Source organism: Pseudopodoces humilis, chromosome 9 (assembly GCF_049639895.1).
Source record: "Pseudopodoces humilis isolate 2021_Gansu_Grassland_sample_001 chromosome 9, ASM4963989v1, whole genome shotgun sequence".
NCBI classification, from domain to species: Eukaryota; Metazoa; Chordata; class Aves; order Passeriformes; family Paridae; genus Pseudopodoces; species Pseudopodoces humilis.
Window position 1 is genome coordinate 31,152,501 of NC_142208.1, and position 25,213 is coordinate 31,177,713.

Below are 25,213 nucleotides of genomic sequence, written 5' to 3' on the forward strand. Positions count from 1 at the left end.
CCGCCATCTTGGGTGAGGGCGGAAGGGGCCGGGGCAGGGACGTGGCCGGGGCGCGGCTATGGCGGCGGCGAAACCCGGGGGAGGCACCGGCACCAACCTGCTCTTCTCCTCCTCCGCCACCGAGTTCAGCTTCAACGTGCCCTTCATCCCCGTCAGCCAAGCTCCGGCCGCGCCGCCCGGCCCAGCGCTGCTGCCCGCCGGTACGGAGGGAGGGAGGGAGGGAGGGAGGGAGGGAGGGAGGCAGGGAGGGCAGCCGGGAGCTCAGGGCATGTGCGGGCTCCCGCCGGGAAGGGCCGGGGTCCCCGGCCAGGGGAGCCCCCGGAGCCGAGCCGGGTCTCCAAGGGAGGCTGCGGGCCTGGGGGCCTCGCTTCGTGTGGGCTCGACCCGGCGCTGGGGCTCCCCGAGCCAGGTGTCCCTGGAGAGACGCTGCTTGGGATGACATTTTCTGCTTTCCTAAATTTTTTCTTCTAAAGAATTCTTCTACTAAATTTCTTCTACTTCCCCCCTTCCTAATGCTTGTGCATGTGGTTTTTAGTTTTTAGCACTGTGTCTAAGGACGGGCGCTGATCTTCGCACTTCTAGCTCACCTACGCGTCAGTGTTTCCATTCAGTGTATACTTAATGTTTTCGTGTTTTTAAACGTTTTTCCCCTCTCTCGTGTTATCTTCCGCTTTCCCGGTTTGAAAATAGCCCATTAAGCAGCCACCTTATATATCCTTGCTAATTTAAGCCTGGTTCTAATATCCTTTTCTCCTAAAGCTTTAATGGTATTCCCAACACATGCTTGTGCAACTTAAAATCTGACGCTCAGGCAGTTTCAGATAAAGATTTTTCTGGGAATGTGTTCAGTCAGAGATTAAACCTTGAAACATTAGAAATACATCTAGAAACCAGATATTTCAAATTTTACTGTATTGTACATGTTGGGGTTGGACTAATGACCTTTGAAGGTCCCTTTTAACCCAAACTATTCTATGCTGAGTCTTCAAGGCTTCATTTCAACACTGTTGTATCTTAGCTACCTTAGCTAAAGTAAGTATTTATATAGCTGGAAGCCAGTGCAGTACTTCTCTTTAGATTTAATAAAATGTTTGCCAAGTGTGATTTTGGAATAGTTTTTTAGAGCAACTACATTTTTTGGGTAGGAGGGATAAAAACATTATAATATTACTCCTGCTTATTTGAGTAAATTAGATCATAAAGAAGTAAATCAAATACAGATTACATTGTGCGAACTTCCTAGGTTTTCATTCATGCAAATATACATTAATTTTTCTTTAAGAAAATAAAGTAATTTTTAACTGATCTAGCTAGTAGCTTTACACAAATGACTGTCCTGGCAATTTCCTGAACATTTTGAAGCCAGCTAGGGATAAAAATCTGATGGGATTTGATTGATGTGATAAATCTTATGTGCTCTGTGTGACTTACAATTTTATTGGGTGAGGATTCATGGTTTTGCAGCTGGAGTGAATTTCAGTGTCAGAGGCTGTGCCACATTCTGTGTCAGTCCAAGTAAGGCCCATGTCCTTAAATGTTAAATGTTCTGTTTCCACAGTCAAGTGTGCTCACCATCTGTCCAGCCAGGTGCTGTTGGGATCTTCTTGAGCTTTGCAGTTTGACAATAAGATGCATTTTCTGGCTCAGGTGTGGGTGATGTAACCAATATATTTACTGTAGGTAGGGAGGAGCATTCCCAGAGAGGACGTGAACTGAAATCACTTGTGGTTGTCTGGTGACAGCCTGTGTGTAGGGAGGGATGTACAGGAGGTTGACACAGTCACGGGTGAAGAAAGACTGGTCTGTGCATGGGGAGAACACACGTCAAAGCTCTACACTCATTTTTTTACATTTCTGTGATGTGCTTATTTTAACAACATAGTTTTTGCAAAATTAGAAAAAGTCAAGATAAACGCTAACATTTTGTTTTGGGAAACTGCATGTACATACATATATACCTATAGTTTTTTATTTTGGCAGAACTTTTGTCGACCTCATTTTGCAAGGAAAGCTGCACTTAAGCTAAATCTCCAAAGCCTATTTGAAACTGGAGAATAAAACTGGTGTTTTGTGAACATTCATTTGCTAAAGGCCTTGACAACTCTTGAGCACACTGCTGCATGTTTATGGTGGCCTGACACTGTGAGGTGAAGGGCTTGCTCTGCTGCCAATTGTTTGGGAAAGCTGAGAGTTGACAGTGTTGTTTGCAGTGTGCTTCCCACACTGTTTATGAAATGTGGATTTTATTGTTTAGAAGCTGAGACCTTTTATTTAGTATAAATGGCTACTGCTTGCAGCTGGGAGGTGATCCCCAGGCCTGACTTCAGAGTGGTCATTGGGTCTTGCATTCTCCACACTGTGGGTCACACACAGAGATTCTGGCTTTGTTCATCAAAGTGAGATCAAGGGTTGTAAGTGAAAGCAATAGGAATTGATAAATGCAGGTGATGCCTCACATTGACAGTGTCTGCACAGACTAAAAGAGGGTTAAAATAGTTCTTTTTAATCTTGGCAGCTCTGTCTTTTATGATTAATTAATTAGAATAGCAGCTTCCTAGGGAGTCTTCTCTGTGGATTCCCCTGTACTCCCTTGATGCTCCCTATTAGAGTTGTGTTGGCTGTGGATAAAGGCATTTGTTGTTGGTTGCTCACACCTGCAGACACTCTTGGTCTCTCTGCCTGGGGACTGAGCAGCAGAGATTCTCTGTGGTGTCTTTCCCACAGCCTGGGATCATTTGATTGCCAGGCAGGTGGAACACTGCTGGTTTCTGCAGGTGGCACTGACTCCTTGCAGGGTGCTGTTCCCTCAGCAGGCAGGCACTGCTGCTCAGACCATCACAACCTTAGGTGAGCTTACTGTGGGACCTACAATTGTGACAAACCTCCTTTTTATCCCACTTGCTCCTTTTTATCCCACTTGCTCCTAGATCACTGCAAAGTAGAAAACTGTGATTGATCAAGACCTCTTTTATTTATTTTCTCCATGCAAAAGGGCACTCATGGCTTTGCATCTTTTTAAAGTCTCTCCTGCAATTATGCAGAATGGGGACTGATTTTTCTGAATCAGAGATGTGGCTTTTATGCAAGTCTAGAGTAGGATTTTTAGGGAGAACTGAAGTAAGTCCTGCTCATTAAATGGCTTGGGATCATGAGTTATGGCCACCTTACAAGTCAGATGAGAAGCCTTGAGGACTCTGCTGAAGGAGCAGGCAAGAATGGATGGTTTATCCTGTAAGTTTGGCCTATTTAGGAATGTTTTTAAGCTCTGTCCTAAAAAATTGGAACCCAAAGTCCTATGCTTAGTAGCTGTTTTCATGGTGAAAGGATATGAACCAAGGTTGTTATTGCATTTGGGGGATAAGTGAAGTTGAGAGGGATTTTAGTGCCTGTCACATTGCCCTGGAAGGTCCTGACTCCAGTTGTATTTTGGTTTCTTATTTAATATTTATTGCATTTTCTGTGCACACTGAGTGACTTTCATGGTCCGTTTTAAGTGTTCATCTTTTGTTTCATTTCATGATGTGCTGAATCAAGGATGTGTAAGCTTTACGGGGGCCAACCGTTTTGGCCATAGCTGATGGTGTTACAGAACATTTTGACCCCATACACTGATTTGGAGCTCTCACAAGATGCTTTTGTTTTTGCAGATGATTCTGCAGATGTTGGGGAAGAGGACAGCTTCTTGGGTCAGACGTCAGCCAGCCCTAACCCACCACAGACTTTCAGCTACTTCTCTCAAGTTCCCAGCAGCAGTGATCCCTTTGGGAGTATTGGGCAGCCACCCTTGACAACTGTTTCAACGCCTGTTGGAGCACCAGCCTTCTCCAGACCTCCCACTTCACTCCCACTCGTGTCTGGGTCACAGGATGGGCAAAATGCCTTTCCACCACATATTCCCAAATCCCAGTCTTACAGTGCACCACCCACTTCCCAGGTGGGAATGGCACCATACCAGCCCCCTCAGCAGAGCTGTCCCCCACCGGCCAGCACTGCCCTGCCCGCAGGGAGCCCGCAGCAGCAGGGCTACAACCCCTACAGGCACACCACCCTGAGCAGCAGGGCCAACCCCTACCTCACCCCGCCCCAGCTGCAGCAGAGCCACCCCCCTGCCACAGCGTCCCCTGTGCCACCCGTGCAGATGTACCAGACACCCCCAGGGCCACTGACACAGGTATGTGACTCCTTCCAGCTGCCACAGCAAAACAAGTCATTTTCCTCTTTCAGCTCTGTATTTTGTCTTTTAAAGATTTTTCTTCTCTGAAAAAAAACCCAGAAGAAGTCTTGAACCATTTATAACAGCAAAAGCTTTTCACTAGAAATAGCTTGGAACTGTTGTTCCAGGAAAACTTGCTGATCTTTAAAGTGAGTGTACCCTGAGGCTGTAGCTCTGTGAGCTTCTGGGTATCAGAAACAAAGCCAGGTTGTGAAGTTCTGTCGTTCTTTTCTGTGGGTTTCTGAGTTTGCTGAGCTTCAGCTGTGTTGCTGCATTTTTTGTGCCTCAGCTTCAAATCAGGTCATTCAGCTATTTCAAAGATATGGGCTAAAATCTCTTTTCAAGCTGGTTTTGTTGGTGAAGCCAGAACTTTTTGAAACTAAGTTGTGTAAAATTATCAGCAAATGCTTTGAAACACATCAGTTGAGGATTTTGTGTGATATAAAGCAACAATCTTCATCCTTTTCTACCTGCACAAAAGCATTATTAAAGTAATGCCAATGGGTTAATAAAACCTGGCACGTTTGCCTTGAAAACAGCAAAAACTGTTTTTATTTTTGCCTGAGCTATTGCTATATTTCTGTTATCATGAATAAAGAATGTGAAGGTTATATAATGACAAAACATAGCAAAGGCAGTGGAACCTAAACAGTCTGGAGTTTTTGATTATATAATTTTCTGTTTGTTGGATTTCATATATTGTACAAGATTTTGGTGCCCTTTTTTTTCCCCTTTAAATGTATCATGAACTGAGGTAGTTCTGCTGACTTCAGTTGCTTTTAGTTGTACTGACTGGGATTTTTGTACAATTTCTATGCAATTAGCTTTATGTAGGCTGTAGACCATTTCAAAATCAGTTACTTTTCTTGTACCACTGGTGCTACATTCGAGTTTGAAATCTGCCTGTTCTGGTCACTTTGCAGGTCTTTAACAAGTGGCCACTTGTTAAAACCGGGAGTCTTTATACAAAAGCATAATAATGTGTAAATGAACAATGAGAAGAATGTGTTTTTATTTTCATGTCAAATTTTGTGGCTGTAAGAAACAAATTTAGCTTGAGTTTTGAAAATTTAAGAGAATATTTGAAATCTCACTGATTTTAGGTAATCATGATGGTAAACCATGGCAGTTTTTAACAGTGTTTGTGGTATTGAAATTCACATTCTTTCTCAGTTTGAGAAGGTGTAAGTTCTCAAACACATGATAAAGTGGACAATATTTTTTTGAATGAACAGTAATGTTCTTGGGGAGGAAAACATGTTAGAAATAAAGTTTCAGAGTATTCCCTATAGCGAAATATAGAAGAATTCTGTAAAAGCCCTAAGACTGAGGTGCTGAATCCATCTCTCTTTCAGTTTCCACAGTCCCAGCTCCAGCCTGCCAGGCCTGCAGGGCCCCTGGTCCCAGCCCCTCCTGTGCTGCTGCAGAACCAATATGAGCCAGTTCAGCCCCACTGGTTCTACTGTAAGGAGGTGGAGGACAAGCAAATATGGATGCCATTCAGCATTCTGGATTCTGCAAAACTAGAGGAGGTCTATAATTCTGGTAAGTCCTGTCTTATCCAGAGGTGAGCAGAAGGACTAAAGGAAAATATTGGGGTAATGCCTCTCGTGTGTGTGGCAGCAATAAGTAAGGTTTTGAAGATGTCTTTTATGCCACTTAATTTATTTCACTGACATCATCACTGATTGATGTTGTTAGTGTTGAGATGTACCATCCCAAGTAGGTATCAGATTTTCATATAGAACTCCTTGTTATTTGTGTCTTAGGTCACCTTTTTGTTAAACTGCCAGTTCTGGAATAAGTATTTCTGTTTGGGAGTTTTCCCAAGCTTTTTGTTGTGTACAGGGTATAGAAGCATTCTAGAAGCATCACAGTGTTACAAAGCTTCGCTGCTGTGGTGTGATTGACAGCCCTAATGGCCTAATATTGATCCCAGGAGTGGCTGGGGCTGGGCTGAGAGAGCAGAGCTGTATTGGTGTGGTAACCACGTGTGGCTGTGTGTCCCAGTCCAGCCTGACCCCGAGAGCGTGGTGCTGAGCACGGACGGCGGCCGCTACGACGTGTTCCTGTACGAGCGCATGAGGAAAGCTGTGTACTGGGATGAGGAGCCCTCGGAAGTGAGGCGCTGCCTGTGGTTCTACAAGGGAGACAAGGACAGCCGCTTCATCCCTTACACTGAGGACTTCAGTGACAAATTGGAGGTCAGTAAGTCACAGAGATCTTGTTAGTTCATTGTATTAATCACCTTAGAAACAGTTCTTTCTGTTTCGTGAAGATGATTTTCAGAATGCACTTCTTGGAACATAAGGAAATCCTGGAAAGAGGAGTGTCTAGAAGGCCACATTACTTCTGCATCAGTCCTGCACTGCTGTGACCTACACTGCCTGTGTAGCTCTGCATGTGACATTTTTATATAAAGAAAATTATGTAAATTTTAGCTGTAGCATTGCATGAGGCCACAAAAGACGGAGAAGGTTGTCATGCTGATTTTGTGTAACTTGTTACTGTTTCAGGCAGAATATAAAAGGGCTGTAACTACAAACCAATGGCATCGGAGACTTGAATTTCCAAATGGGGAGACAATTGTTATGCATAATCCCAAGGTAATAGATTTTGACAATTGTTTCTCACAGGATTCCTTCAGGGGGAGTGAGAAAATGGATGGAAGCATAAATTGAATGTGGTCTTAATCTTGCATGAAACATATCCGTTGTTTGTTCTGGGTGTGTGTGCTGTAAAGATGATCAAGTTTACAGAACACTGCACTTGTGCTTGCTTCAGTGTGCTGTCATGTGGTTAACAGACAGTACTTTCTGAAACCTAAAGAGATTAAGGGTTTGCATAGTAAATATTTTGTCTGAGCATAGCCGGCAGCAAATGGTAAGCAATTTAAATTTGTTTAACATCAGTCTGTACCAAACAAAAGATAATTAAAATGAAGAGCTTTAATGTGGAGAAGAGCATTAATCTAACTATAAGGTAAATAGTTTCTTTAGGGCCTGAGAAGGTTTCTGCTTATTTTCAGGCCATAAGAAAGTATAGCAAGACAAGCTTTAAAAGTATTCTAAATACTCTGTGAATGGTCTCATGTGATTAAAACATGGACTTCAGCCTTATTGATCAATGCTGTTATCTGTTCACTTACCACAGATGCAGTAATTAATACACAGAACTCTCCAAGGGCCAGAAAGGATCATGGTTAATCCTACTTAAAGTGTTTAATAATCCTGGTTAGGGAATTCTGTCCAGTAAAAATCTAGAGAAGGAGCATTTAAACCACTTGGTGTCATAAATATGGGTTCGGGCTCTAAGTACTATAAACAACTCTATTACTGAATTCCTCACTTTTTAAGGTTTTTGGACTACTTTAGATGCTGTTGTCCTTCCCTGAAAAGCACTGCACTCTTTCTCTTTTCTCCTTGTGATAGAGTTATTGTATATCAGGTAGCATTCAATTTCCTCGCATTAGCAGTAATCTGCTAAGGAAGAGTGGTTACTGGAGACTGGGAAGGAGGAGCTTGGCTGAGGATTTAAAATGGTTCAGGATCACTGAGTAGGCCCAGCTTCTTCACCTAGTGGTTGCTTTGAGTCATCTGTTTGCTTTTCACACTAATGAGGATTTTGTGGAAGAAAACATTTGATGTTCAGATGCAAAGTTAAGCAGTCAAAAATATTTTCAACCATGCAGTGATTTTGGACTAACAGTAAGAGTCATGAGGGTTTTCCATGGTTGGAATTGGACACTGTATGTGTTGCAGGTCATAGTTCAGTTCCAGCCTTCTGCCACACCAGATGAATGGGGAACCACTCAGGATGGGCAGACAAGGCCAAGGGTAGTGAAACGTGGAATTGATGATGACCATGATGAGATTCCTGATGGTAGGTGATGAGATTCCTGGTGTACTTGGGTCTGCACTGGGAGCAGTCAGTTTAGATCTTTGCAGAAGCTGGATAGTAGTGGGTGGAGTGGCTGCGTGCTGTTCATACCTGAAGTCTAAAGATTAAAGTTATTCCTTCATCTCAGCTTCTTGATGAGGTTATCTGGTTTTGGAGTGTTTTAATCAAAGGAGTCCTGTGGGCTCTGTTATGTCCTGAGCCATGTTATGTAATAGGCTTTATAAAACAAGAGTGTATTACACTTGCTAGACTCTAAACTTCACTCCTGCTGTATACATTGGTACTCTGAATGTTTTCCTTCTTTTTTTCCTACAGGAGAAATGTCCCAAATTGACCATCTGGTATTTATGGTTCATGGCATAGGTCCTGTATGTGACTTGAGGTTTAGAAGCATTGTTGAATGTGGTAAGTTTGGACTTGTATAATAAGCAGCTGGATTCTTGCTGTTTAAATGTGGCTCTGTCTAGCTCATATTCAGATAAGCATATCTTTTTTTTTTTTTTTGAAAGAGGAATCTTTAATGTTAAGAAGTTCAATTTTTCCATGGTTATTTTCCAAACACAGAATCTGTGTTCTGTCAAACGTGAAGCTTTAGCTGTTATTACTAGTACTCAATATCATACTTGCAGGGTGATTTGGGTTTTGGGATGTGTGGTGAGGGTTTTTTTTTTGTTGATTAGGTTTTTTGCTTTTTCTTTTTGTGGTGTGAGTGGATGTGTGGTGTGGTTTTGTTTACTTTTTTTTTAAATGCATTTTGGTACAACTGAGTAAATAAAGAAAGCCCTGTCTGGTTATGGAGTGAACAGGCAGTCATTGTGAGATAAATAGAAGCTTACTAGAAAATCCACTCTTAACAAAAATTTATACTTTCTTATTGTTAAAATAGTAGTACTTGAAAAGATTTTTCCAATTTTCAGTTTCCATCATTTGTATTCTGACTATCTGTGAAATTAAGGGGAAGGAGGGACTATTGATGTGTTACTTGAGTACTGCAGCTATCAGATTTTCATTCTTTTTTCTTCGCAGTTGATGATTTTCGGACTGTTTCTCTGAAGTTGTTGCAGACTCACTTTAAGAAATGTTTGGAGGAACGCAAAGTGAGCAGGGTGGAATTCCTTCCGGTTCATTGGCACAGTTCTCTGCATGGAGATGCAACAGGTGTAGACAGGTGAGGGCTTTGTTTAATGTTGAAAACATCTTAAAAGCTGCTTTTTAACAGGTTATGGAAAGTGGAGAAAAAGAGCAGTTCATATGATCTGTAAGCTATATGAGTAAATGTAGGACTGGATTAGAGAATTGCAGATTTTTTTAAATTTACATTTTGATGAGGAGTATTCGGAAAGCTGGAAAGGTGTGAGGGATATTTCTCCTGTTTATTTTCGTGCACACACCTGTTCAGTTCTGGATTTGCATGAGTGGCCAATACATGATACTTGATGAGTGAGTCTGTGAGTCTGTGATCACAAGGATGAGGTGGTGAGCCTGGAGATGTTTTGTCCAGTATCAGGTGTGCACAATTTAGAGTGGAGAATTTTCTATTCTTTACTTTCCTTCAGTCTGATTGAATTTGACCCTAGGAGTTATTTCTGAGGAAGACATTAAGCCCTCTGTCCAGTCCTAGAGGAGTGCCTGAATTATGATTAGGCACTTGAGCTAAGGGGTTCTCTTTTTTTTGAAGCAAAGTATTCTATATTTGGGTAGAAGTTTCAAAATCTGTTTAAAATCCTTTCCATGTGCCTACCCCTTTGCTGTGACTTCACATTTCAAGCTGTTCCCCTTGCTCAAAGCTGGGGAAGTAAAAATTGTGAGGGTGGCAATCTGTGCCACTTAAAGGGATGCTGATGTTCTCCAGACTGTTGTAGCTCAGTCAAATCACACTGCTTTTCTCCAGCCTTGGTGTTTTATTTGTATTTGAGCACTGCATGAGGAGGGATCCTTATTCTGTTAATCAAACCAGGCAGTCTCAAGTCTATAGCAATTCCAGTGCAGCTGTCTTGACTCCAGGCAGGCAGATGGTGATGCCAAGCTTTTTCTTCAAAAAGAGAGTATTACCATTCTATGATTCTAATTTTATATGCAAGTTCCTTTTTCTCTTCCCCTTCAATCTGCTCACCAAACTTCCCTGGTACTTTATGAGAGCAGTGTTGGAATAGAAAAGAGGTTATTTCAGGCATTTCTTCAGCCTGGAGAGAGGAAACGGAGCTGTATCTTTCTCAATACTGCAATCAGCAGGTAGCATTAATGTGTGAATATGCAACAAGGCCCGGAGGCTGTATGGGTTTTTAAAATCTCTTTAGAGACTCTTTCTATAGCATTTACTTTGCATTAATTTCAAAAGCTGACAAAGTCCTCACGAGTGTTTCCTTAAAGCCTTTCACACTTTTAACGATTCTGTGTTACCAGGAACATAAAGAAAATCACTTTGCCGAGCATTGGTCGCCTGAGGCACTTCACCAACGAAACGCTGCTCGACATCCTGTTCTACAACAGCCCCACCTACTGCCAGACCATCGTGGATAAAGTGGGCATGGAAATGAACCGCCTGTACGCGCTCTTCATGAGCCGCAACCCCGACTTCAAAGGGGGAGTCTCTGTGGCTGGGCACAGCTTAGGTGATTGTCTGAGGAATGTTGCTTTTATTCCAAATCGGTTCCTCCTTTAAGGAAAATGGCCCCTTTGTTATTCATAGAACTCAATTTGGCTGTTAGGGCATGGCTGTCTTTCAGAAAACAGCTGACAAACTCCTCTTAACAGCTGAGTTTAGCAGGCTTTGAGAGAAAGTTAATATTTCCCATCATGAAAACTTAGTGTCTAATCTGTGTTAAAAAGTTAACAGGTTATCTGGTGTCTTGTTAGGTGGGTGATGTCTGTGTCTCAGAACCCCCACTTAGTAAAGTACAATCATTTTTTAGAATATAGAATTAGTGTTAGAACAGCATACTGACATACTGGTTTGGACTGACACTTTTCCTCCAGTTCATCAAGCACTCAGGTGTTTAAGGAAAAATGTATAGAAAAAAAATATACAAATAATTTAGTCATGACAACTATATAAAGCATGAGCAGGGAAAAAAAGGGGTTGCTTTTAGCTGAGAGTGGTTATGTTTGATATAATATATGGCTGTTTTAATTCAGCCATCTCTTTTGATCAAACTATACTGTGGCATTACTATTGCATATAAATTTGCTCAAGATTAGGGAGAGGAAAACTTGATATTTTTCCTAAATCAACTCTAATTCCTGTTTGCAGGTTCTTTAATTCTGTTTGACATATTGTCTAACCAGAAAGACTTGGCTTCATCAGTAAATTCTGGACCGTTCTCTGGTGTTAATGGGAGTGTGAAGGACGTGGCTGTTCATGATAAACAGGTAATTTGCATGCTGGTCTTTCCAGACCAATAGATCTGATATTTTTAGTCATTTTTTCTTAGAACTGAACCAAGTTTGTGGGTTTTGAATAGTACATTTACATGCAAATGGAAAGGTGCTGTTTTGTAAATACTGTCATTTCTCAGGACAAATTAATTAGATCTCTCTTAAGTTCCAAGTAGGCCAGTAATGAGATTTGATGGTGAGCATCAGCTTTGACCCTTGTGAACATGTAACTTGGTCTAGCAGTATCTAAGTGGTGGGGGAGGTGCAGAAAAGGAAAGCAGTTTGTGTTTAGACTAGAAATGGTGGCCAGTTGTTTGAGGAATAAAAGGAAGCATTTTTGGGTGTTTTATCTCTCATAGTAATTTTAAGATATTTATTTCGCAGGTCTGTTTTAGTGGAAAATCTGTATCCTGCTTCACTAAAAATGGATATATATTTACAGAGCTTGCTTGATAATGTTTTTAGGAGAAAGTAGTTAAACGTGGTTTTGCTTGCTGCTTACTGGTTTTCCACTGTTAGAGGATGTGATTCTGTTTCTGTGCTGTTCTGTTGAGATGACTGAAGATACCAGTTCCTTGGGCTCCTCCATTGCTACTTCTGCTGATGACCTTTGTGAGCCTGAGGCAGAGGAAGATGTTCCTACTCTGCAGAAGACTCTGGAAATGCTCAGTTTGTCAGAGTACACCAGCACCTTTGAAAAGGAGCGGATCGACATGGAGTCTCTGGTACAAAAATGTTCACTTGACTTGTAGGGGTTTCCCAGGGTATGGAGGTTTCTGTTTGGCTTTTCTTCCTGTTTTGTTTTTCCTTTCAGTTCTGTGGCCATGAAAGCAGTTGCAAAGATAAGATAATCAATGTATGAAGACTGCATGTTCTGCAGCTCTTGTTTTATCTTGGTTTGATGCATCCTTCCAGTTAAGGCACTTTGTGTCATATATTTTTTTTCTTTGCATTTTCTGTAGCTTTATAAATTGACTGAACAATTTCATAAGTCACTGCCAGTAAGAAATTATTCAATTCACTAGAAAAGTTACAAGTACTTTTTCTTCTAGAAAAACGTTTTGATGTGTCTGTTTGGTGTTTGTTTCTTTAGCTCATGTGTACAGTTGATGACCTCAAGGAGATGGGGATACCTCTTGGACCAAGAAAGAAAATAGCTAATTTTGTAAAAGACAGAGCTGTCAAGCAGGTAAATACATATTTCAGGACTGAAATAAAAAGTTGTTCAGCAAATGTAACTGACTTTCTTGTTGTGGAGTAGCTTCTATTCTTGAACACTCTTGTTAACATCCTGAATATATTAAAGAAATTTTGACAACTGTGAAATTAACTTTTTTTCTCCCTAACTTTAAAACTTTCCCTAAAAGGAGCAGAAAAAAGCAGTAGCTGAAAAGAAAGCTGTGCTGGCTGCCACACTCCAGACTCAAGAAGACACCCAGAAACCAAAAGAGGCAGTTTCTTCTGTCTCACCTTCAGACTCTGGTCAGATGCACTCAAAGAGGAAGCTCCCAGTTGGTGCATCTGTGTCTTCTGTGAACATTGACTATGAGTATTTTGAAGTTGGAACTGGCCAGGTGAGACTACATAGATCTAAATGATTTGAACAATTTAAAGGATTTGATCAGTCCTATCTTTTCACTATATTCTTTTTAATGTTGATGACCTTTCGCTGCTTCCTTTGAAGTTCTGAGAGATGATGTGTCTGATTTCTGTCTGGTAGGTTTCTGTGGTTTACAGCGCACTGGACTTCGAACCAGATATTTTCTTTGCTCTTGGGTCCCCTATTGGTGTGTTCCTTACTGTGAGGGGTGTGGAGAAGATTGATGAAAACTACAGGCTCCCTACCTGCAAGGGATTCTTCAATATCTATCACCCAGTGAGTAGCAGTGCTTTTAAGAATTTGATTTTAGTTGATGTAGATCACAAAAAAGGCAGAATACTAAGTTTTATCTTCTGAGCATGACACCTCTTGTTCCCCTACATGCATTTCCAGGCATGGGTTGTTTTGATAATATTTGCCTTGTTTCTTTTCAGAATTAAGGAAGTTTTTTTGGGGGGGGAGTTGTTTGGATTTTTGCATTGATTTGAGGCCACTCTTGTAGATTTTAATGGAATATTTATATTTTTACGTGCAGTGTTTGTCCTCCTTTGTCTCATTTTGTTTAACAATTCAGTGTTTAACAGTGAAATGTTGCTAGAGATTGAGTCCAAGGAAATTTTGCTGTTGTGTTTCCTCATTAGAATCTCCTGTAGGAGAACAAGACCAAAGTAGTTCATGAACCTGCTTAATATGTCTTGAACTGAATTTCTGTAAATTTAAATAGTGCAGAATTCAAAAATGATTGTCTATAAACCATAAATAGGGATTTTTTTCACTGAAAAGTGGTAATTGGAATAATTTTAAAGATAACTAAATGTCAACGTGTTGTTTCTTAACAGCTTGATCCAGTAGCTTACAGGTTAGAACCAATGATCATTGAAGACATGGATTTAAAACCAGTTCTCATTCCACATCATAAAGGCAGAAAAAGACTTCATCTGGGTAAAAAGAAAACTTATTTCATATGGATCCTATGCTTATTTACTCATTTGATGCATTAGAATATTGGAAGATTTTAAGAGACTAATGAATATCCTGGATATCTGGCTCCATATTTTTCCTAAACATTAGAGGTGATTCCACCCAGCCCCATAAGCTGAGCACTCACAATATCATTCCAAAGTAATAATCATATTTCCTCCAGATTTAACCTTCTCATTAACCAGAGTTCCATTAAAAAAATTGCTGTACATTGATCATTGTACCTGATCACCTTCATTTCTAAGAAGCTGTGAAACAGAAACCAAATTTATTGGTGTCCCTAATGAGCACGATGATGTGTTTAACCAGAGTCTGTTCTGTGTGGGAAACCCTGAGGGAAAAGGAGGTTCTGTAGCCATTGGAGGGCAGGGACTGATTTTGTTGCTCATGGCTGTGCATCAGACCAAGGTGCTTTACTTAGATTTTGTACATCTAATAAGGAAAGTCAGTTTTGCTGCTGTGTAAGTTCATAGAGCCCTCCTGAAAGCCTCTCTTCGTGCATTTGGAGAGATTCTGCAGCATCTGTCCTTGGGAATTGTCCATTAGAGTGAGTCTGCTTTGCTAGACTGCACAAGATGCTTGTTTCAGGTTACAACTCTCCAAAAGTGTGTATAGTAAAGGAGAAAAATATGGTCTGTTGCTGCTTTTTTACTTTGATGTAGGTGAATTCATTGACCTGTTCAGTAAGAAGTCAATTGTGTATTAGTTGCATTTCACCTAATCTTTTTAAATGGAATAGAGAAGCAAGAAGCACACATCTATGACATAGCAGGCCTGTTTCCCCTGGTAATTGGGATGTTTATTGAACAGAACTTCCATCATTTTGGTTTTAGTTGGTAATTTTAAATCCTTCTGAATTAAATTTTTTGTTTGTTTTTTTTTCTTTCTCAGAGCTGAAAGACTCTCTGTCTCGTATGGGATCTGATCTGAAGCAGGGCTTTATTAGCTCTTTGAAGAGTGCATGGCAGACCCTTAATGAATTTGCACGTGCTCATACATCTTCAACCCAGCTGCAAGCAGAACTGGAGAAAGTAGCTAACCAAATTAAAGAGGAGGAAGAAAAGCAGGTGGTGGAAGGTATGTGGACACATTTTTGGCTTTTCTGTAACTTATCTCAAATAAGTTGACACTTGAGTATCCCAGTGACAGTTTGCTATTGATTTCCTGACCTTGTTAAGGAGGTCTCTGCTAAATGCCAGGTTCCCACCAAAGCTGCTGTGTCACTCTCCTCCTCACCTGGGTGTGGAAGAGAAATTACAGTGGAAGCTTTGTGGGTTGGAGTGAGTTCAGGGAGAGATCACTCAGCAGTTACTTCCTAAGAAAACTGTTTTAAAGTGTTAGGAAAGAAGTAAGCCTGTAGTTCAGTAACCTTTCTGAACCATGCTGGGCAGTTCAGGTTGTTACTGTCTTATCACAAACACTTGGAAATTACAGCAGGAAAAATGGGTAATATTGCTAAATTATAGTCAAGCAGGCTGTGCTTGAAAATAGTTTAAATCTGAAACTCTTTGATTTTAGCTGAGAAGATCACTGAAAGCCCAGACCCTCCAAAAGATGAAGATGTTTCAGTGAAGGTTGGGATGCTGAATGGAGGACGTCGCATTGATTATGTTCTACAAGAGAAACCAATAGAAAGCTTCAATGAGTACCTGTTTGCTTTGCAGAGTCACCTGTGCTACTGGTAAGGGGAAATCTGTGATTCCAGAAATACTGCTTATGGTACACAGCATGTGTGATTGTCCAGGAGTGTCAGGCTCAGGGTGTTGTGCTTGGATGTCACTATCTGATAATCCTATCTCAAAATAAAATCCTGTGTTAACACACAGTAAACAGATTTTTTGCAATAAAGACATTGAACACTGTTTTTGACCTTTGACACTCCAGATACACATTTTTAGCTACTGTAATTTCAAAACAAGGAGAGCTCTGGAAGTATTTTCAAAACTAGTTTTTCAAATAAAACCGTTCACAAAGGATTTTTATTAGACTACAGTAAGTGGTAAAACTTTATTGCTTCTTCTGGCAGAGCAAAGGATGTGTGAACTATATTTAACAGCACACCTTGTAATAGCCAACCTCGGGTGTCAGCTGTGAGCTGTCCAAAGTGATGTTGGTGAGGGAGGAGTAACTGGTCTCTCATTTTGAGTTCAGCAGGTGCTGGACAAAGAGTGCTCTACATTCTTTCTGAAGGTTTTGGTTTTCAGTAGGTAATTTTAGCAGCAGGCATGTTTTCCAGAGGTTAAAACACAGCTCTGAAGGCGTTACCTGAAGGGTCTCATTAGAGCCATCATCACTTCCCCGGGGAAGTTCAGCACCTGCCAGAGGAGAGGAGGGGTTACCGTGGCTGCTGTGAGCACTGAGCTCTGGCAAGGTGACCTGCTGGTGGCAGTGCCGTTCCACGGCCAGGGCTGAAGGGATGGGAATTCTTTCCACAGGGTGGCAGCCGATCACTGCCAGGATTTAAAACACTTGGTACCTGTAGCTGTTTTTGTCATTCGAGTAAGGAAGATCAGTATAGTGATTAATGACCCAAATAAGAGAGGATTTTTTTCTTAAGGAATGTTGGGAAAAGCTTTAAATGAAATGCTCTGAGTGTTGGAGAGATTGGAGCTTCTGTGTTGAACCTTCTGCTTACTTGTTTGCTGCTCATTTAATGCAGAGAAATGCATCAGCAAATGTTGGTGCTGAATGGTGGAAAATACATTGTAGTCCCTTAGCTTGCATGTTTAATACTGTACTGGTGTTACGCAAATTACGTTCCTCATATTTGGAGGATCACAGTTCTAACCATCCAAATCTCCTTTACTGGTCTGTATGTCATTGATTTTAAAAAGCACAGGAAGCTGCCCTCATCTAACATCTCCTGCAGCTCTGGAACTTTGTTAAAATTTGCCTGTTTAACATTGTTTTTTTTTTAAGTTGGTATTGTTTATGTGTGCTTTAATAGCATTTTATAGTTGAAGAAAAAAATTAAGTCTATTCATATTAACTTTAAATTCAGATAGCCCAAAGCTTTAATTTTTGAAAAGAGGAGGGAAAACAGCACTTAAAAACATTGCACTTGAATGATATTAATCTTTAAATAATTTGAGAGCTATCTAACATTTTAATGGTAGGGAAGAGAGGAAGACTATGGGTATTTAACAGTCTGTTTACAATTAAGGGCCTGCCAATTAGAGAAGAATTAGAATATTGCTGCTGGAACTGGGCTAATTAATAGAGTGGGATAAAACGAGTAGAATGAAGTGTGGAATATATTCAGGACAAAAAGTGATACATTATTTGAGGGGATTAAAACAAGGAAGCAATGTCAAGGAAGTGGGTAGAGGTGGGGATTTAGAGTTGCAGCATAGGAAGTTAGGGAGGACAGGAGGAGGAAATGCACTAGAGAAAAGGTGAATGCATAGGCTGGGGTTGATAGCAGAAATAATTGAAAACTTGTGTGGATTTATAGCTTGAAAGAAGTTGGTAGAGGTAAGCTCATGTTCATGAGATATAAACACTAGGCCAAGAGGTTGTGCAAACTTTTTAGAAAGCTGAAATAGAATAGAATGTGACTTAGGAGAATTATAAGATAGATAGACCATACTGAACTAACTTTTTCCTTTATTTTTTTTCTTCTTCCCTTTTTTCCTTTTGTTTAATTTAATTCATTCTTCCTAGGGGATCTGAAGACACTGCCTTGCTGTTTCTCAAAGAGATATACAGGACCATGGATATCAATCCTGAGCAGCCACAGCATTGATGTATAAAAACCTGAATTTGTAAGTTTGCTCTGATGTAACTTCTGTGATCATATCAAATTTAGCTGCAGCTTAGATGTCTTTACTTTCCCTTTCTCCTCTGAAGTAAATTATGAAGCAGCCATAAAATGTCATTTTGTTTGCAAAAACAGTTTCTAAACTTGAATGCAAAGGAAGCCTTTGAGTTCTTCCTTTCATTCACAGAAGATATCTGATGTTTTGGTACTGGATAATAATTGCCACTACAAATACAACTGAAGTATGATCTCTGTTATGCTTCTCCCTCAGTTCAGTTCGGTTGTTCAGTGAATGTTCAAGAATAGGAAAATTTGGTGAAATTGGATATGATGAAACTTGATTTACAGTGCTGTGGATTAAAGACCCCAAAAGTGTTTCACTGTTGCAGTGTCCATATTGGATTGGTTGACTAATGGTGCACATTTGCCAGCAAAAAACTGTTTGTCTCCTCAGAAGATGTTAAACATTGCTGTTGATAAATTAATGAGACCCTTATTTAGGTCAGTATTTTATTATCTTTGTATGGATTAAGACTTTCAGTAGAAAAAGTGAAATGACACAGCATGGAAGTTTGCTATGAAAAGAAATTAAGTACACATTATAATTGAGTAACTTATATCTGAAATATTCTTGGAGGTATTTTTATTTTAAGATGTAGGTTTCCAAACTGAGGATCTGTGTTGTACCAGTTGGCATCACTGGATGTTCCAGGAAAGAAAATACTGTATTTTGAGAGGCAAGGAAGAAATAATATGCACCTTGCCTTTTTGGAATTATACATGATAATTTCTGATGTATTTCTCCATTTTCAGAAGAACTGATAATGTCAAGGTACATAAATACCCAGCATGAAGAGAAATGCTTGACATTTCAGATGAATGTTTTAGGTATCTTTCATTGCTACCCTACAGCTTTAGTACTCTTTTGTAACAGAATGCTTCTGATGGTCAGTTGATAGCAGCTTTCTTTAAAATATAATGTCAAGGCTGATCAAATGCATTTCTTTAAAGTATGGAGAAGTAAAAGGATAAAGGCACCAGCTGGCTGCACAGCTCTGACAGTGGTGTATCAGTCATCACAATGGCTTATGCAGAATCTCGAGTCACAGTTGCAGAATTTTTTCTCTACTTCTATTTCTTTATGATGGTTCTGGTTGAAATTATAGGAATCTCATTGCAGAGGAAATGCCTTTAAGCCTCATTGCAGGGGGGAATGGGATGTGATGATTTATCAGTGCAAAGCTCAGAGGAGCTTGTTGCTGAGCTGCAGCAGACGCTGGGATAACTGTGTTTTTTTCATTGAGAACTACACAGTTGGGGGACAGTTTATCAGGATATCACACAGCAAAGCACAATCAGGGAAGTCTGTAATTCCATCAGGAGTTGCTCAGAATGTCCCTCAGCACTGGCTTGACTGGACAGTGTTTGAGACTGGAATTCAGATACCAGAGGCTTAAATGGGAGGGCAGAATGCACTGAAGTGGTGTCTTGGGAAGGCTGCACACCACGAGACCAGGGTCTTTTCCACGTGAAGAGAAATGTCTTTATATGTGGTGTGTAAAATATCACATCACAAGGAATCTGGAAGTACTGACGTGGAAAATTCTCCCCCAATGGTAGCAGTGATGGGGGCTTTTTCTTTTTTTTTTCCTGTTCTTTTGAGATCTTCAAACATGAAGGGTGGCAGTGTGAAGTTAATGGATTATCCAGTAGTGCCTCTGACAGCAATATCCATTTTATTTTGTATGAGTGATTTGGTTTAGGTCTTCTAGACCATCTTGAAGCTGCTCTTTGTAAAATAGTAGTGTAAGGTTTCATATAAACAATGGGAAGAAGTGCACCAGCAGATTAAACCTTGGACATATAAACTATCACCATCCTCACTAGGATAATTTATTACCAGAAGCTAAAGAATCTAACAGCTGGTTAAAATGTATAATGAATGACACCCTATTAGCAGTTGTTGTGAGCTTTTTGTATTTGCAGTTGTAATTGCCAATTTGTGTCCACAGAAAGTACATTTCAGAGACTTTCCTGTATGTAAAGTTTGATTAAAAACGTGTACGGATTTCTAGATCTTTTTGAGCCCTCTTGAAATTAAATGGTGGCATATTTAATTTGATTAGTACTACTGCAGGAATAGAAAACCTGATAGATTTCCTATTTCCAATATGTACATGTTTGTTCTCTCTGCAGAGCCATAGCTGTTGCTCCAGCAGACCTGGTGAAAAACCCTCTGAAGAACATCTGGTATTTTCATAGTTGCATATGACAGGATAAGCATCAGAGGTTTTTTTCTTGCTGGTCCAGAACTTGCTTGGATTCTACCTTCTTGTGTCACGTCAAGCAAACTTAAGTTATGAGATGATCAACACTGTCATTCAGGAGATGAATGAAATGACACAGATTTGATCTTAAATCAGTTCAGTTGTATTATTGCCAAATATAAGGTGTTTGAAGAAGGTTTTATTGGTATGCAAATCATAACTTCTGTCCTTCAGCTCTCCTGGCTCAGCTGGCTGCCAGATATGCCTTGCCTTCCAAGGCAGCATGTCCTTAGTAAAAAGGACTTGATGAGAAACAGCAATAATTAACTTTTCTTGACACATTTGTTCATCCACCTTTAAGAAATGAAATGTGAACTGTAGTTATAACCGTCTTTAATACAGATTACATAAGCCAGTTCATATTTACTAAAAACTAGCAACCAGAATCATTTTCTTACTATTGTAAGTGTGATGGAGATTATTTTATAAAGACCTTTTTAAGCCTCTGTTAAGAGTTTTATTGTGGCTTTTTTTTAAGTAAAAATGAACCTTTGACTTTGAAAATATTAGAATTTTGTTACAGCTAGTTCAGTGTTCACATATCCTGAAATGAGGAACGATTTAAAATGACAGTTTGATCTGATAATTATAGAATCACAGACTATTCTAAGTTAATTAAGGCAATTTTAGTGAAACTAGGCTGCAGTTGTGAGAGCTAAAACACTTACCTTGACCTTACAGTTTAATATCTCAAAACAGTTACTGTAAATAGGAACCTGAAGCTTATGGGTGCTAGATAATAATCTAGATCCAGCCCTGCAATCCAGACTCCATTTTCATGTGGTGAGGTTGAGGTGAGTTAGTTATTGTGAAACCCTTGGAATTCATGTCTGAATACTGAGCTTCTGTAACTTTCCCTCTGGCTTCAATTCACACACACATTGTGGCTTTCCTTAATATTAGTGGCTTAACCTTATTCCTGGCTATTTGCCTCTGTTATTGCAGCAAACAAATTTTGAAATGCAGTATGGTTTTTTTTTTCCTTGATATGTGTACAATACACATTAATGTGTATATATAAATTGATGGATGTAATTAAAATTACCTTATTTCCACTGTGTCTTTACAACAAGATTTTGTATTTAATCACAAAAAATTGCTTGGAGGGTTGCTTAGTCCAACTTCCCTGCTTAGGACCTTGTTAAGGCTGGAGATCCTTTGCCTCTCTGGCCCTGTTGTAATGTTTGACTACTAGGATTACATTTTTTTTTTCTAATACACAGTTGAAATTTTCTGGGAGGAGCCTGTATCTGTGGCCTTTTGTCCTTTCTCTGCATCTTCAAAAATAACATCTCTGTCTTCTCTTGTACTCTCACGTTTGACAGTTCAGGACAGCAGTGAGATTTTCCTGTTTGGCTTCTCAAGACCCAGCACTTCCTTTGGCATCTCCTTGCCTGCCATGGGCTGTGACCTTTTAGTGAGTCTTGGGGCTTCCCACTCAACTGGCTTTCCAAAATCCTTCTTGCTCTGGGGAGCAAGTTTGCCAAAGGCAACTTTTTATCCAAAACAGACAAATATCTTTGTATCTTAATAAATTAACCTGCCACACAAAATTTCTTAAGCTTTACAATGTCCTTTGTTAGTTAGAATACATTTTAAAAATATATATATATACACTACAAAAACCCCATGACTGCTGGCCTCATTTTCATGTTAAATATCAGAGTGGAGAGTTATGTGCACTTGTATTTATCAACTCTGCCACACTGAGCAATCTGAGTTTGCTTAAATAGCATTTTTAAGAAAGTGCTGGGCTGTGACATCCCCTTGGGAGGGATCAGCAGCACCACGGAACAGTCAGATTTTACGGGTGCGTGAGAGGAGTTGTTGCAGGGAGCCCCTGGCTGGCAAGGAGCTGCCTTTGCAATGGAAGAGGGAACAGGAGGATGCTGCAGGAATGAGGAGCATCTGGAGTGCAGAAATTGGTTTGGGAATATGGCATAAAAATTAGTTGTACTTACAGAAACAAAAAATGGGCTGCAATTACAGTAACAAGCCATTATTACCTCTTAAAAGCAAATGGAAGTTTAGACATAAAGGAAGGAAAAATAACTGTAACCTATGGTTATGTAAAACAAAGAAAAACAAAATAAATAGAGTTTATAGAGTAATTTTAAATCTGGTACAAGTGAATACTTTGCTTCCTCAGCAGAAATCTTCCTTGTGTGCTGCAACACACACCACACACAGCACAGCTTCCAGTACAGCCAGTAAATTTTGATTTATTTTTGTATGTATTATAATGCATAATTAAACAGGTCAGGCTAATGACACTTTGATTAGTCAATGCACATACAAAAATTTAAGGTTCCTCTATATTTTCATCTGTGCTGAAGTGGTTGTAAGCATTAAAAAAAAAATAAAAAAAAATTGTCCAGAAGATTTTTTTTAAAAAATCAAAATATCTATGTAACAGAGTAAGACAGGAAAGGAGGTGGAAATTTTATATTAATTATTTCCAATCAAAAAAATCAGAGCCTCTCTAAGACATCCAGTACCTTGCCAAAAAAGTCTTATTTGGGCAGAAGTGAATTTTTCACTGAAAACTTTTTCTTCTGGAAAACTTCTTATCTACTGCTTCTCTCCCTCTGTGCCAGGCCTCCCTTCTTCTGCCAGTAGGAACATTTCTCTCCTTTGGGAACACCTCCTCACGCAGCTGTTCATAAAATAGCATAGTCAAATAATTCTTATATATAAATAATTCTTATATAAATAATTCCTTATTCTGGGAGATGCTTTGCATAGCACAGAAAATTTTCAGTAACTGCTGGAGTTGCCCTGGTCCTTTCCCAATGAATTTTAAATTAATATTTATAACTCTGTGTCTGCAATATGACAAACATTTTACAAACTCTGTCTAAAATGCTGTTTCCATAATAATATTGTCCCTGATTTCTCCCTGCGTGTGATTTTTTTTTTTTTCTAACATGTCATGAATAAAATCCAACATTTCATGTTTCCTACAAAATGATCAGCGCCAGGGTACTGCTGGTGGAGACTGGATATTCAAGTAGGAGTAAGGATTAGGAAAGAGCTGTATTAATGGACTATTACTTTTAATCATCCCTTTGAATTAGGGTGTGTTCCCCAGAGTTGAAATAAAAAATCCCATTAATTTCTGTTTAATAATGGGAAATATTATTTCACATGTCTGTTCCCATTTCAGTGCTCTTGGCAAAGATGTGCTTAATCCAAATGATGGAATCACTTGACAACTGCTTGGATTTAATAGGAGCAGTCTGGGTTTTTTTTCCACACTGTTCTAACAGCAACTCTTGAACTCTGAGCTTGGCTCTAGACTCGATTTTCATAACTGTAAATCAGGATTAACTTCCCAAAGGCTGATGGAACCAGTGTAAATACAATTACAGGCAGCCTGCAGGGCATTTCCACAGAGCCACAGAGAGGGTGTTTATTTGCTCCAGGTGCAGATTTACCAGGGATGTCCTCTAAAGAGTTCCCATTTTCCCATGGTGACAGGAATGGGGTGAGGGGGAGCAGAAGATGGGCTCTGGGTACCACACAGCTCTTGGGTGTCTGCCAGGAGGGAGGCTGAGGGAAAAATGGGCATTGCAGCAGTGAGCTGGGATCTGGGGCATCCAAACAGGGTTGGAGCATCCTTGGCGTGTGGGGTTTGACCAGAAAACACAGGAATATGTGAACCTTGTGTTTTTTTGCTGTGTGATGCAAACAGGGATAAGAAAAGCAGGAATGTGGATGTTACCCACAATCACCAGGACCCAGGGCTGTCCCTGCAAAGCTGCTTTCCTGCTGGACAGCCCCCACTTCTCCAGCCTGCTGAGGTCCCCCTGACCAGCAGCACAACCATCACCCAGCACTTCTTTTAGGCTTTATTTCTAACTGCAAAGTGATCTGTGGACAGAAAAACATAAACTGCTCTGCCCCTGGTTGCAGATCCCAAAGACCAAAATGTTTTGTCTTTTTTCCACAGTGGAAATTTTCAGTGACCTGAGCAGAGGTGGCCACGAGTACGGGGTTTGCTCGGGCACTTGGCTGAGCTGTTTGGAGAGCAGAGGAGCCCAGCTAATGCACCCCCTTGAAGGTAAAATGCATTTCCCCAAAGTGCAGGAGGAGTGGTGCTTTCAGCTCCTAAAATGCAGGACTTGGGCTTCCTTTACATATGGAGGCTGTAAAAGAAACATCTTTTATATGTCTATAAACCAGCTTTAGATCTATCTAAATCCAGGCTATCAAAAGGGAAGTGTGTCTATTTAAGAGATGGTTATAGAGAACAAAGGCCTGAGAGAACAAATGGAGCAGATGACCTTGTAGCTCAGCTCACTTTCTGCCAAAAAACAGTTCAAATAACTTTTAATGTAATCTTGTTAAAATGGCCTCATGAATACAACCAAAGCAATGTTTGAGACTGCTCTGAGTGCATGAGAAGGACAGGGTTTATTCAGAAACCAGGAGCTCACTTGCGTGTAGTGAGAAGCCAGGTTTTCCTGAGCTGAGGTTTGTTGTGGGTGTTGTGAAATATTTTGGTTATTCATCTGTTGGTAACTTAGGGGTTCATGGTGTTCTCTGCATTGCTGGGTGTTCAGGTATGATTGTTCTGTCCCCACTTTGCTGTCTGCATAAAGGACTAAGAAAATACAGCTCTGAATATCTAAATAATCAGGTCTAGCTCTAGCAGCCACCAGAGAGAGTCTAAAGTGGTGTGGAAGAGAGCTGGAGAAGAGATCTGAAGGAGAAGCAGGTTTCTGATTTCTGCCCATATAAAATAACCAGGAAAAGGGGAGCTCAGCTTTGTCATGGCAAATACTTTCTCTGGTTTTCCCCCCTTCTCAGTAGAAGCTCCATGAGGAAAAAATATTGACAGTGAAAAACAGGAGTTGTAGCTGGAGAGCAGAAATAAATCACCTCTGAAAGTCCTTCATGAAGATGGCAGTATTTCTGCAAAGTATCTTGGCTAAATGATTTGTTAAGGGACCATTCTTTCTCAGAGCTGAGCTCTGTCAATAAACAAGATTAGTTTTGCTTTTCAGGCCATCCTTTGTACAAATATATGTGATTTCAGCCACTGGCAGCCCCTT

The 25,213-nt window shown here is 40.2% G+C and overlaps 1 protein-coding gene across 1 annotated transcript; it reads left to right on the forward strand.

Moving 5' to 3' along the window:
* Window positions 1-22: 22 nt before the first annotated feature.
* Window positions 23-22,274, forward strand: SEC23IP (SEC23 interacting protein). The gene is made up of 19 exons (XM_014250451.2): window positions 23-200; window positions 3,648-4,171; window positions 5,569-5,758; window positions 6,224-6,417; window positions 6,730-6,819; window positions 7,975-8,095; window positions 8,429-8,518; window positions 9,140-9,281; window positions 10,517-10,725; window positions 11,364-11,482; window positions 12,043-12,213; window positions 12,582-12,677; window positions 12,856-13,062; window positions 13,209-13,364; window positions 13,928-14,030; window positions 14,961-15,146; window positions 15,588-15,750; window positions 17,733-17,833; window positions 20,026-22,274. Exons 1-18 carry the CDS (start codon window positions 59-61, stop codon window positions 17,812-17,814), a joined length of 2,985 nt encoding a protein of 994 aa, XP_014105926.2. The 5' UTR covers window positions 23-58; the 3' UTR covers window positions 17,815-17,833; window positions 20,026-22,274.
* Window positions 22,275-25,213: the final 2,939 nt, after the last annotated feature.

What these genes read in the sequence shown, in the direction of transcription:
- SEC23IP (XM_014250451.2), top strand. Translation starts at nt 59, where the DNA reads ATGGCGGCGGCGAAACCCGGGGGAGGCACCGGCACCAACCTGCTCTTC. An exon ending in ACTTCAGTGACAAATTGGAG is followed by an intron (nt 6,418 to 6,729) that starts GTCAGTAAGTCA and finishes TTACTGTTTCAG; the next exon opens with GCAGAATATAAAAGGGCTGT. An exon ending in CAGAGTCACCTGTGCTACTG is followed by an intron (nt 15,751 to 17,732) that starts GTAAGGGGAAAT and finishes CATTCTTCCTAG; the next exon opens with GGGATCTGAAGACACTGCCT.